At 38.1% G+C, this 14,251-nt stretch overlaps 1 protein-coding gene across 1 annotated transcript in view; it reads right to left on the bottom strand.

Moving 5' to 3' along the window:
• LOC128860924 (uncharacterized) overlaps positions 1-14,251 on the bottom strand; it is a 266,000-nt gene that overhangs the window by 37,707 nt on the left and 214,042 nt on the right. The window contains exon 14 of the mRNA XM_054098764.1: positions 7,468-7,630. Coding sequence (XP_053954739.1) covers positions 7,468-7,630 — 163 coding nt within the window. The remainder of the gene's footprint in view (positions 1-7,467; positions 7,631-14,251) is intronic.

The raw sequence follows: 14,251 nt of genomic DNA, 5'->3' as shown, positions 1-14,251 counted from the left end.
AATATAACCAAACTTTTGCCGGGTACAAAAGGTAATGCGCGCAATGTTGAAACAGAAATTCAGTGCCTAAATTTATTTGTGAATGATTCGGTTATAAGAATAATAAGCGTTTCCACAAATGTGTATATTCAAAAAGTACGGGTTAACTTTCAAGAAGATAGAATGAATCAAGATGCAAGAGAAACCGATGACACCGAAATTCGCGCTTTCATTGGCATTTTGTTTTTGATTTTTGTTCTTAGAAGCTCGAGAAAAAATCTTCATACAATTTGGGACAATTCCCAAGGAAACGGGGTTGAATCGTGCTACCTAGCGATGAGCGAGAAACGGTTTCGATTTCTGATAAGATGCCTGCGATTTGATGACATCAATACAAGACAGCAGAGAAGAGCAATTGATAAATTGGCGCCTATAAGAGAACTTTTTGAAGTATTCCTGGTCAACTTTCAAAGTAATTTTATTGGTAGTGAGTTTCTTACTGTGGATGAACAACTATTAGCATTTAGAGGACGTTGCGCGTTTAAGCAATACATTCCTAGTAAGCCGGCCAAGTTTGGTATTAAAACTTTCGCGATGGTGGATGCAAAAACGTCTTACACTTTTAATTTGGAAACTTATGTGGGAACTCAGCCGGACGGACCATACAAACTTAGCAATAGTGCGGAAGAGATAACTCTTCGATTGGTAGAGCCAGTCGCAGGAACTAATCGCAATATTACTGGTGACAATTGGTTCAGCAGCTTATCGTTGGTTAATAATTTGCTAAAGAAAAAGCTTACAAATTTGGGAACTGTGAGAAAAAATAAACGCGAAGTTCCCAAAGAATTCCTTCCCAGGAAGAATCGTAAAGAAAAGTCAAGTATTTTTGGTTTCCAAGAAAATTGTACACTAGTGTGGTACTGCCCGAAAAAAAACCGGTCAGTGATCCTGATATCATCTATGCACCATGATAACGCAATAAATGAGCAAACAAATGATGAAAAAAACCAATTATGATAACCGATTATAATCACACAAAAATTGGTGTAGATCTTGTGGACCAATTATGTCAGAAATATAATGTTGCAAGGAATAAGTGTCGTTGGCCAATGGTAATATTTTACAATTTACTAAATATCTCTGATGTAAACACTCTTTGTGTATGTAAAGCAAATAATCCCCAAAATAATATAAAACGGAGTGATATTCTTGAAAAATGCGCTTGGTAGCTCATTCGACCACAAATTGAAGTTAGATCAAAGAATCCTCGACTACCCAAAGAAATGAGGCAGCGAGCCCACAACCTTCTTGGCATCCCAAGCATTGCACCACAACCCACTCAATCACCAAGTAACTATGTCGGACGTTGTCATATTTGCCCTCGCAATATGAACAAATCATCCCGAAAGTCGTGTACTAAATGCGGCAGATTTGCTTGCAAAAATCATATGAGGTAAAGCTGCACGGAATGTCTCAGTGACGAAATATAAGCAGTTTTCAGAAACCACAACATATAAGTTTTGTACTGAACTTTTATTTTTTATTTAAAGAAGTGAATTTTACATATTTTTATTTTAAGTTTTACGAATAATAAAAACTCTTTTGTAAATCGTCTATTAGTTATAAGAAAAAACTTTTATGAATTGCAATAAATGTTAAAAAACACATACATTCATGTTTTTATTGAATTTACAGAAGATACACAAATATTTTAGTGAAAATATTAGTTTATTTTCCTCACATTAAATCACAGAATATACTTATGAAGTATTATTAAGAAACACAAATGAATAACACTTTTAGTTATAATATTAAAATGGTATACGATTGTAGACCACGTGCCTAACCACGTAACAAAAATCCACGTGCCTAACGAAGGGTTAAGCAGTTATTTTGCAACATTTCTAATTTCATGTATTTCAAGCAAAATCAATTCTAAATTAATTGACTTCCGCAAGTAGCAACGTTGCTTTTCACTGATTAGAAACGGCTTGAAATAAGACAGGTATTTTGTTATTTTACGAAAGAATTGTTTTTCTTTTGTGCGTTTTGAACTAAATATTTCTTTTCAGAAAAACGCACTTAGCAACTTTTCACTCTTAGCTAGCGAAATGGCTATTTGATATAAAAAAAATTTTGTTTGGCTTCCTTTTCGGTCATCCCTTACTGAAAAACTGCCATAGGATGTATGTACTCGTAACAGGTGGCGCTAAAGTAATCCTCCTATCTGAAAATGCTATAAATTTTGCGATTGGCCCCTAATGTCAGTTCTGTTTTGACATTTGTGTAGTAAACACATACGAAATACACGTTAATAAACAATGTTACGCTACACTGCTCCACAACGCGGAATATTGCTGACTATTTATTTGACCAATAATCGGTCGGTGACTTTGGCTCAACGTGAATTTCGTCGCAGATTTCCTCGCCGTCCAACGCCTACTGGTGAAACACTGCGACATTTAGCCGCTCGCCACGAAGAGACTGGCACAACACGAGATGCTGCCAGGCGTGGCAGACTCCGGAGTAGCCGTTCTGTGGGGGCAAATGGGTATCAGTCGACGGTCTTACAGCGAATTTCGGTACAATATTTGAAGATGTTTCCGTACAATGACCAGACGGTGAATCAGCTGTTAGCTGCTGACCGCCAATCGCGTCTAACATACGCTCAAGCCATCCTTAATCACCACCAAGAGGAAGATGATTTTTCATCAAAAATAATCATGAGTGATGAGGCCCATTTCCATCTTAGCGGGTACGTAAATAAGCAAAATTTACGCTCCTGGGGCACTGAAAATTCGCGTGTAACCCACGAAGAGCCATTACACACGCTCAAAGTCACGGTGTGCTGTTTTCGCTGGAGGAGTCATCGGACCTTTTTTATTCGAAGCGCTACAGAGCAATGATCAACGAGTTCTTTTTGCCGCAACTTGATGAATTGGGATTGGAAAACATGTGGTTCCAACAGGACGGTGCAACGGCACACACTGCACGTGCCACAGCCGATATACTGAAAGATGCATTTCCCGGGCGCCTAATCTCCCGTTTTGGCGATTTGCAGTGGCCATAAAGATCGCCTGATTTCGCCGCTCCAGACTTCTTCTTGTGGGGCTTTTTGTAGTCGCGGGTTTATGTCAACAAGCCTCAGACTCTTGCAGCTCTTAAAAACAATATCCGTCAAGAATGTGAGGACCTATCGCCGGAAGCTTTGGCCAAAGTGATGGAAAATGCCATAAAAAGGGCTCAAATGGCAATCAACTGTGGCGGCGGCCATTTACATGACATCATATTCTCGACTTGATGTAAAAAAAAATTAAAAGACCAAATAAAAATAATCCAAAAGAAGAATCAAAGTTTTTCATTTTTTTTAATTACAGTCAAAAAACATCGCAAGGTTACTTTTGCGCCACCTTGTACATGCAAATGTAAGTATACTCGTATGTGTCAAACCGAATTTGAAATGCATTTCGTTAACCTGATTTTGTTCAGCGGACTCTGTTTATTTTCTTCAGTTATGATTCTATGCTCACTAACTCCAGAATAGCAATTTCATCTATTTTAACTAATTGAAGCTGATGAACCATCAGCTAAACGAAGTTAGTGGCAACACTCTATGCGCCTTTTGGCTCTGGCCTCAGAGCAGCTCTTAAATTAAGGGACAGATACCTGTAATATTTCGGAAAAAAAAAATTTTTTTCATAAAATGTAAAATAAACCTTTAAGAATAAGTCAAAAAAATTTCAGAAAGTAAATTTAAGTATTTCTTATATTATAGATCGTCAACCGTGACGACTCTATTCTTTGCGTTCGAGCGCTGGGAGCGGTATAGCTACGTTGCCGACTTTAGACGCGTTTTTCTCAAAACTATATTTTTCGAATTGGCGTACACGATAACTTGAAAAGTTATTGACCGATCACCCTGAAATTTTGCACACATCGTTTTCATGATATTGCTTTCTATGTGAATTTACAAGGTTCCGAAAATTTTTCGAAAAAATACTTTTTTCGAAGCAAAAATAGTAGAAAATTTCGCACCAAAATACATTTTTTTTTACTCATTTTATTCTGCGATTCCTTTTTCAATTTATTTTTAATTCATATATAATATAAATTATGTCGTTAATAAAAAAAAAAAATTTTGGTTTTTTGTATTCAGATTACTGACGCCGATGCTACAATGTCCGCCGGTTGAAAAGCCCCGCTGTGACTTCCCTGGAAGAATTTAGTGTACATCCGCCATTTTAAATGATTAAAATAAAAAACAAAAATTGTATGTTATTTTATTGTACCTATAAATAAACTGTATGTCAATTTTGAAAAAAATATATTGACTTCTTCATGTATTTTGACCTTTTATAGGTATCTGTGCCCTTAAAGATTACTGGTCTACAAAATTCTTCCGCATTCTTGTGCGCTGAAAAATATTCTAGGGCCCGAAGCGCCTATCACGGCAGCTGCAAAATCAAGCTGAGTGACTGAACATTCACTGATTTTTTGAGGCGCTGATTACCAACGATTTAAATTTTGAAAAAACTGACACCAGATTTGTTATCAGCGGTCTCAAACCACACGAATATTTACATCGAGTCTAAATGTGTCATTTGAAATGAGTCATTCAAAAGTGTTTACACTGCCTTATTTGCATTGTTTTGTTTTTGTTTTTGTTTTTATACGTCTTGTGTGCCATTGATTTACTTTTTAACAGCTTCTTGTAGGCAAAGGAAGAATAGAACTAAGTAAGTTCATTTGATAATGAATTAAATTTATATAAAAATCGAACCACAAAAATATAAGTAAAATGTTCGCCAATAATCTTTAAGCGAGTAAAAACTGCGATTAGCCAACAGAAATTTATTATTTATAAAGAAACAAAAACTTATTGTTGGGTACATTGTCAAATTTGAGAAGTTAGAAAATTTTTTGGTAGAGTTTTTGACTTTTTGATGCGTTCGAAAAATTTGTCACTTTCGCACTTATTTACTTTCGATTTAATTTGAATGCTTTGATTTGCGAATTTGTATGAAGAAATGCGTGATTTGAATTTTCATTGGAATTAAACGTTTTTATGAGCTTCTAACTCCAATTTTCTCAAAACCATGACCGCTAATGTGGTCCATTGTGCTGAACCGCGAGCCTATAATTGGGTGCTGCTAATGCATTCAAGCACATCCTCAGGTTTTTTGCTTCATACAACTTTTAATTTCTTCCTTTTGACTCCACAAAAGTAAATAATTTATTAAGTTCGAATATAGAAAAACATTAGCGCTCTCCACAAATTAGAAGAATCTCTATACCCATACCTATATATGTATGTATACTTAAATTTCCTATTGCTCGAACAAAAAAGCGTTAAATGATCCCACTCTAATGAAAATGTGAAATGTAAACTTTTATGGGAAAAACGCTTAATATGAACTGCAATAAAGTTAATGAAGCTGAAAACTGCAGCATGGAACACTAATAGGCGAAGCAACTAAGTGAAGAAAAAAAATTAAAAATTAAGCGAGACCATAAAACAGGGAGGTCAACTTAGATCTTGAGTTGTATAAAAATGCAGCAAAACTTTGCCGCTCGACCCCCACGAAGCAACTGCCAAACAAAACTAAAATAAGTTTTACTTTACCCCTCCTTGGATAGCAAAGAAACCGAAAATAAACAAAAAAAAAAACAGCAAAGAAAACAATAAAATAACTCCGTAGTTGAGCTAATAAGCCCAGCGCTTAAGAAAAGAAAGTAAAGGAAAACTGCGTTACTTCGTAAAAGTGGAAGGCGAAATAAGTGAAAGTTTTTGCAAGTTGAAGCCATGGCTTGATTAAGTAAAGTGGCCACTTCACCGGCTCATCAAAGTTGCTTATTTCTTCTGTGTGTGTGTTTTTGTTTTTGTTTCTTTAACTGCACCATTCTCTTTTTATTTGCGTGTTAAGTATTTTTTTATTCAATTAAAAGACTACTAACTAATAAAACCACATTATGAGTGTGAATGAATAGTCAGCGCGAAAAAAAGTTATAGAGAGAACACAATAAAAAAAGTTCCAAGGGTTGATAAATCCGAAGAATACTTTAACTATCTGCCTTTTTCAAAGTTGAGTTAAAGTTTGTTAGTGATTGTCTTTTAGGCTTTATCACGTAAGTAATGAAGAGCTTCAGTTGATGAGTCTTTCACACAAATAAGAAATACATAGATTCTGCTGATGGTGTGCAACAACAAAGTTTAGTAAGTAAGTTAACCCTTTAGGGTGCAAAATGTGAAAATTGAAACAGAATATACAGAAATTTGCTAACTGCCATTTTTGTTCTTCATCCTCTTCTTCTTCTTAATTGGCGCTATAACCGCTTACGCGATGTTGGCCGAGTTTAACAAAGCGCGCCAGTCGTTTCTTTCTCGTGCTAACCGGCGCCAGTTGGACACAGTATGTGAAGTCCAAGTCCTTTTCCACCTGATAATTCCAACGCAGAGAAGGCCTTCCTCTGCTACCACCAGCTGGTACCACATCAAATATTTTCAGAGCCGGAGGATTTGTATCCATTCGGACAACATGACCCAGCTAACGTAGCCACTGGATCTTTATTCGCTGCGCTATGTCTATGTCATCGTAAAGCTCATGCAGCTAATCGTTCCATCGATTGCGATATTTGCTGTCGCCAACGTGCAAAGATCTAAAAATCTTACGCAGAATCTTTGTCTCAAACACTCCAAGCGTCGCTTCATCGGATGTTGTCATCGTCCAAGCTTCTGCGCCATATGTTAGGACAGGCATGATGAGAGTCTTGTAGAGTGTTAGTTTTGTTCGTCGAGAGAAGACTTTACTGCTCAGTTGCTTACTTTTGTTCTACGAATGCAAAGTAAGCAAATTGGAGTTTAGAAAAAGTTGCTTAATTTTGCCTCAACTGACGAAAACCTTATTCAGCTATAGCTGAACCGTTATCATTTCAGGCAATTAGTATAAGAAGAAACAAGCATCTGCCGTTTTTACTCTTGCCGTTTTCGCGAGCTGGGCGATGAAACACCATGCCTGCTCTGTGAATGTGCAACTAACACAGCCATTCCATATTCCCACTTCAGGGATGGAATTCATAAATTGGAATCTCTCTGGAACAAATGTATTGATGTTCAGCGAGACTATACTGAATAACAAAGTGTATCTCAAACCTTGGAATTGTGTTTTCCTTATCGAAATTTGTCGATTCACACATTTTCAAAAGTAATTGCAAAATAAGCTTCAGATAAGAAGAAAATACGAAGGATGATTTTCTTTTTAAAAAAGTGCTGTTTGACATAAATGACTTGTGAAAGTTGTGAAAGGATAAATGAATTTGATAAACAAATTTTCAAATTGCCACATCTCCAACCCTAATGTCTCTTTGGGTGACTTGTCGTTGAACAAGTCAATCTTAAGAATCCACATTTTTTCTTAAAAAGAAAATGTAGTTGGTGCCTCCTCTGAATGGCATTTTAAGTAGTGGTACTTTCGCCTACAGGCTACTTACCTTCAACACAATAGACCTCCAACGAATCCGATGTCTGATTAAAAATCGTACAATTCGCAGGAATTTCTGGCTTGCCGGCAGCGATTAAATGAAAAACGCAAGGCTCTTTTTGTTGGCCAACATTATTATCAGCCCAGCACATGATTGTGCCGAAGTCCAATTCCTGTAAAGATTAAAAAAGAAAGAATAATAATTATAAATTGAATATGTGCTTGTATTATATTTACTAGTAAGTACTTAAACTTTATTTATATGAGCTTCTCAGTAAGAAATAGTGAAAGAAGTGCTGGGCTGTAGGGAGGGTGAGGAAGCACCGGAACCCCCATCTTGGCCAATGCAGAGGTGCAGAGGAAGGCGGACTGCGCCGGCGCATTGTCGTGATGAAGGGTCTAATTTGGCACACACTTTGCGCATTTCAAGTTTTCCGGTCACGATTTCCCGCACATTGTAATAAGTTAAATTTAACTCTTCATTGATCTCACGTAGACTAGAATGAAGGTCAATGTTCAAAAATTCACGAACCCGGTTCACATCTTCGTCCGTTTGCGTCGTCGAAGGCCTTCCAGATCGCTGTTCGTCTTCGACGTCCTCCCGGCCTACCTTGAACGACTTGTGTCACCGTTTTACCTGGGCACTGGACAGAGATTGGTCCCCGTAAGCCTCCTTGAGTAGCTCAATGGTTCCGGTACTCGCTTTGTTTGGCTTTACGCAAAATTTGATCGAGTAACGTTGCTCCAACGATCGCTGCATTTTCGCCACAGCAAAATCCTAACACACTTTTAAAACAGCTTTCAAGCGCGGAGCGATGTTGACTGCACCGCTGTTGCCAGCGAACTGGCACCGATTTCTAGTGGAAGGGGAAGGTCCAACGATCATTTTCCCCCACCAGCCGATTCGGTTGATCGCTTGGCAGACGCTCCGGGCGGGAAGGCTCATTACTTTTCAATGAAACCCTGTATATGAACACAAAAAAGCAGCGGCGTAGCAAAAAACTTGCAGGCGCTCTCCTGCGCACGGACTGACGCGGGTTATCGTGCAGACTTGTAGCCATGAGTTCAGCTGGGCTCCGGCTGTGGGTTGGTTACCTCCGAACTTGTTGCCCGTAACCTTCGTACATATGAAGGAATGAAATCTTAACCTGGGGTACCAGGTGAACATTGTAACTTGACCACAGCCTACGACGAGCAGCAGCAAACGGATCATTGGTCTTGAAATACGATTACGAACGCACCCGTCCCCTGCAAAATCGTGAATATATAATCCGCTCGAGTAACAAAGCTAACGCAATCCCCTGCCCGCACATACACCCTGCGGTTAGGAAACAACTTTAAATGTAAAACCTAATTCTGCCACCAGATAGTCTGTAACAAAGAACTAAGTTATTTTAAAGTATGATAGTAACATTGCAAATATGCGGAGCGGGTGATAAGTCTTTAACTCTACACTTCAGGGCGCATAGGACTGACCAGACCTCTGAGCAATTTTTACAGGCAAGCCTGCAGACATTTTTGAAATTGTTTAGAACGTTGAAGGGTCTATAGGGTTCTCGCACACTTTACAAAAAAATCATGGTTTTCTCTGGTGTTTATCACGATTCCAACAAATTTTGCAGTTTACTTTCTTATAACTGGTAGAAGAGTTTGCTGTCGTACAACTGATTTTAAAAGAAATTTCATATCCCAGAAACTACAATATTTGAGCTTGTTATAGAATTTCATAGAGAAATACAATTTTTTTTTTGCTTGCAAATTCTCCCATTTGAGTGTTCTAGTCAACAGTAAATTGAATAAAAGTAACACTTTATAACGCCCGTCTTAAACGTTTTTTTATATGGCGTTGAACTATGACAACATCGAATAATGAGGAGTTCTTTAGAGTGATGCGAAAGATGTTTGGACCTTTGCACGTTAATGACGGCGAGTATCGTAACGAAGGTACAATCAGCTGTATGAGCTATAGGTATAGCGCAGCAAATAAAGACCCAGCGGCTTCGCTGCCTCAGTAACGTCGCCCGAAGAGATGTAAACGCTCCGGCTCTGAAAGTATTCAATGTCGTACCAGCTGGTGGTAACAGAGGAGAAGGAAGGCTTTCTTTGCCTTAGAAAGACTAGGTGGAGGGGGACTTTGTTTCACTTTGTGTGACCAACTGGCGCCGAATAGCGCAAAAGAGGGAAACGACTCCTTTAAACACACTTACCCGCCTGCGAATCAATAATAAGAAGTTAAGTTTAGTCATCAAATGTGTGAGTAGATTACCATTTTTTTTCACATTTACATTTTTTTGTGTAACCATTTGCACCAAATTTGCCATATTCCATCATTCGGTTTTCATTGCAGTAACCCGACTCATGCTCGGTTTGGACAGCTCTAAGAGAAACCTTAGTTATTGGTCCGCAAATAAATATATATTGGGTAGTCGAAAAAGTCTTTTCGTATTTCTAATCAAATTTCAACTAATTTTTTTTGACGTGATAATGTCTAATAAATCGATTTAACAGGCTGCACGCACGAAAAAATGTGTCGTTACCTTGCTCATTAGTGTTACCTTGCTCATTAGTGTTACCTTGCTCATTGCCGTTACCTTGCTCATTTGTCGTTACCTTGTTTATTGTTGTTGCCTTGAATGAACTGCAAGCGAAAGCGAGGAACGAACGACAAAGCAAACGAAAGGCAACGTTCGACATCTTGCTCTCTCCTATTTAAGTGAGCGTATATATGTATGTATATGCGCAAATGTACATATATAAATTCACGTATTTGTATTTGTGCATGGTAATGAACCAATTCTCTGTTGAGAATAAACGATGATAGGAAAAGTAGGAAATGAAAGGGAGAGTTTCGAGTGTAAAGTGTCTTGAAAAAGGCAAATCGATGATGTTGCCTCTTAGTGTTGTTGACTTATTAACGTCTGATGCACAAGCGAAATTAAACATATCTTTCATGAATTTGATAAATGTTTCGTCACTTTTCACGTTTGTGTAAATGTAACTTGACCTATTCCATTGCAATTCCATTTACCTTTTCCTCTATATCCATACAAAATATCTATCAAACAAATAAAATTAAAATTTTGTTTTGAAAATTGCAACCATTCCATCAATATTTTCTTATGACGTTGTCCCGTTAAACTATCGTCAGTAAACCGACTTTACAGACAACCTCTTTTTGGATTGCGATTTGATTTCAGATATTAAATCTTGGGTTGATGATTTGAGATCTGATACTAAATCTGTACCAAAAATAAAAGTAATCCTTCGTTGGACAAGATTTTTTTTAGATTTATAATGAACTTTATTAAACGAAATATGTACCATTTTGGTCGACCACCTTTGCCATTTTTCTTCTAGAGACATTATCCCATCAGTGTAAAACTTTTGTGGTTTCTCGGCGAAAAACTGCGACAAGTAATTTTCACAGGCTTCTCTTGAAGTCAACTCTACTTCATTAAGGGAGTTCTGCATTGACCGAAACAAATGGTATTCCGATGGTGCAAGGTCAGGGCTATATGGTGGATGCATCAAAACTTCCCAGCCAAGCTCTCCCAGTTTTTGCCGAGTCATCAAAAATGTGTGTGGCCTAGCGTTGGCCTGATGGAAGACGACGCCCTTTCTGCTGATTAGTTCTGGCCCTTTTTTTCGATGGCTTGCTTCAATCTCATCAGTTGTTGACAGTAAAGTGTAAAATCAATCGTTCGAGCAGGCTGGAGCAGCTCATAGTTGATGATTCCTTTCCAATCCCACCAAACACACAGCTTAACCTTTCGAGGCGTCAATCCTGGCTTTGCCACCATTTGTTGAGCTTCACCACCCTTACACCATGATCTTTTTCGCACATTATTGTCGTATTTGATCCACTTTTCGTCTCCTGTTACCATTCGCTTCAGAAGTGGTTCGATTTCATTTCGTTTCAGCAAAGAATCGCAGATGTTAATTCGGTCCATTAAATTTTTCACAGACAATTCATGTGGTACCCAAACATCGAGCTTCTTTTTGTAAGCAGCCTTTTTTCAATGGTTAAAAACCATTTGATGATGAATGTTTAGTGCCTTGGCGATGTCATGGCAGCTTATGTGACGGTCCTGGTCAATCTTTTCCATAATTTTATCGACTTTTTCAACGATAGGTCGACCGGAGCGAGGTGCATCTTTCACATCGAAATTTCCAGAACGGAAGGGAGCGAACCATTGTTGTGCTACACGAACTGATACATCATCGTCTCCGTAAATTTCACAAATTTCATTGGTGGCTTGCGTGGCGTTCTTCCCTTTTTTATACAAAAATTTCAAAATATAGCGAATTTCTTCATTATTTTCACTCATTTCATAGCTGTTCAATTATAACTCTTTTTCAACTTCTCCGAATTTAATTTTTTTTGGTTAAATTAAGCTTAAAATGTCACCCTTCTAACACCATATGATATGACACAATGTGATTGGTAGCACTGGAGATAGATGACTTCAACGACATCTATTGACAAAATACGAAAAGACTTTTTCGACTACCCCATATTTATTTATATTCACCACCTCCCCATTTTAATCAACATATTTAATCCTTTAGCTTAGATTGATTTTACTTATATATCCTATGGCATCCCAAATCCTTCACACTGCTGACTATTTCGTTGTTACCATTAAACTATAACCCAATTTCGCACACCAACAACTACTAATCTACATGATAATAACGCTAGCTAGTGAACAACAACTCCATCTTCGTTCGCTCCCTCATCTACCCAATAATATTCCCTTAACTAACTTTTATCCCTGCGGTACTGCATCCTAACGCCGACCCTCTCTGGCTCCATAATCTCACGTATTATCCCTTTTCCCATTTCTTTCTTCCATATAACTTCAGTCTTAAATCATCTGTTTTTGACTTTCATCTAAGGCCACTTCAACTTTCATTGTGTGCGTGCGTTTCACACTTAGTAAATACTGGTACACGCATGCACACATACATATGTACAAGTATATTTCTTCTATTACAATTTATTTCATTTCACTAAAACTCGTATGTGTTTGAGTCACATACATTTTGATATAGATACTTGCGAGTGTAGGTAAGTATATTTTTAAAATTATTCACTAGTACTGAGAAAGAGTTTCCAACTAACTTAACTTCTCGTTAACGAAGCTTTACAGTTGATTCAATTTGACAGATACTCGTATGGCAATAAATTTACAAACACAAATTTATTTATTTATTTTTGCAACTAGACATGTGTATGTGTAATTACAAATATACGAATGTGTGAGTACTTTTACGCTTTTAGCCACATAGGTATTACCAGTGTATATTTGAATGGATTTTTATGTACCCAAACACACTCGCCTATATCCGAAATGGTGCTCTCTAGTCTCATTTATTTATAAATTCAATGAGAGACATTTATTTACTGTGAATTGCAGCTACTCTAGACAGCAACTACACACAAATACTTACAGACATTTTTTCCCCCATAAAAACTTTTAAAACTCCCTGCAGGGAAATTCCCCTGCACCGAGCTGGTATTTTTATCTTGAATTTACAACCAGGACATATTCGTGCTTCACCATTAAGCATCCTAGAGCTACCACTACAACTAATAACTATTTTGACAGCTCGCTCGAGTCCACAGAGAAAGACTAGGTCTTGGGCGCATCATATGTTGTCGTTGGTTGGTTGGTTGGTTTAAGTGGTGATTTTTCCAGAATCCAGCTAGCGCTTCCGCATCATTTTGTTGCCACATCTTCGTTACCAAATTGTTTAGCAGTTATTTGCAGCAAGACTATATCCAATCTGTGCGGTTTAGGAACCTTATTAGGCTGTTTACATCTAAGCCAGACAGCTGTTCTAGACTCTCGAACAGCGATTTGCCCAGGGTTAACGTTCTGTCCTTCCATAGGGCAGGACAATCGCAGAGGAAATGGAAGATTGTTTCCGTTTTCTCCAGTTGTTTACAACTGTGGCAGTATGTGTTGTGAGGGATGCCCACTTGGGCTGCTTGTTCTCCCACCGACCAAAAGCCAGTTATGACTAGGCATCCCGTCGTTTCATGTTTATCAATGTTGACGATTGCTTAAGGTTGTAGGTGGGCCACAACGTTCTTGTAATTTTGCACTTCGACTGGTCTTTCCGTCTACAGTTCATCCCTTTTTTCATTACCTTCAATGCTCCGATGTCCCGGGACCCAGATTAAGTTAACTTTATGGTTTTCGCTCAAGGTGGTAAGGCTAGTCCTGCTTTGCTCCACCACTTTACAGGTTGTTGTAGCTGAACCCAGGGCCTGGATTGCAGCTTGGCTTTCTGAACGAATAGCGATATTGCCCTTAAAAGAGGTATCTGCGATTAGTAGCCTACAAGCTTCCCCAATTGCCACTACTTCCGCCTGAAAAACACTGCAAGCATTAGGGAGACCCACAGATCTTTCAATTTTAAGTCTATGAGAATATATATCAGGCCCAACACCACAACCCGTTTTACTGCCATCTGTATAGACTGTAGTGTCGAACTTGTTTAGTGAGAATCCCTTATTCCATTATTTCCGAGATGGAAAGAGAGTGACAAAATTTCTACTGAATGTTACCGTCGGGACGATGTAGTCAGTCCTCTTCGAGGTATACTGGGTTTGTCGCAGTAATAGACTGCCATAGCCATGAGCTTTTTCCTTCCAGCGACCCGCTTCATTTAACCTAAATCCACATGTTGTCGTAGTTGCAACTCTTTGTACATAAAATTTTTTTTTTTTTTTTTTTTTGTAAGTATTTTATTTGCAATCTATCTTAATATAATGATATTCAGCA

Source organism: Anastrepha ludens, chromosome 2 (assembly GCF_028408465.1).
Source record: "Anastrepha ludens isolate Willacy chromosome 2, idAnaLude1.1, whole genome shotgun sequence".
Lineage (NCBI taxonomy): Eukaryota > Metazoa > Arthropoda > Insecta > Diptera > Tephritidae > Anastrepha > Anastrepha ludens.
This window is presented reverse-complemented; position numbering and strand designations above follow the sequence as displayed.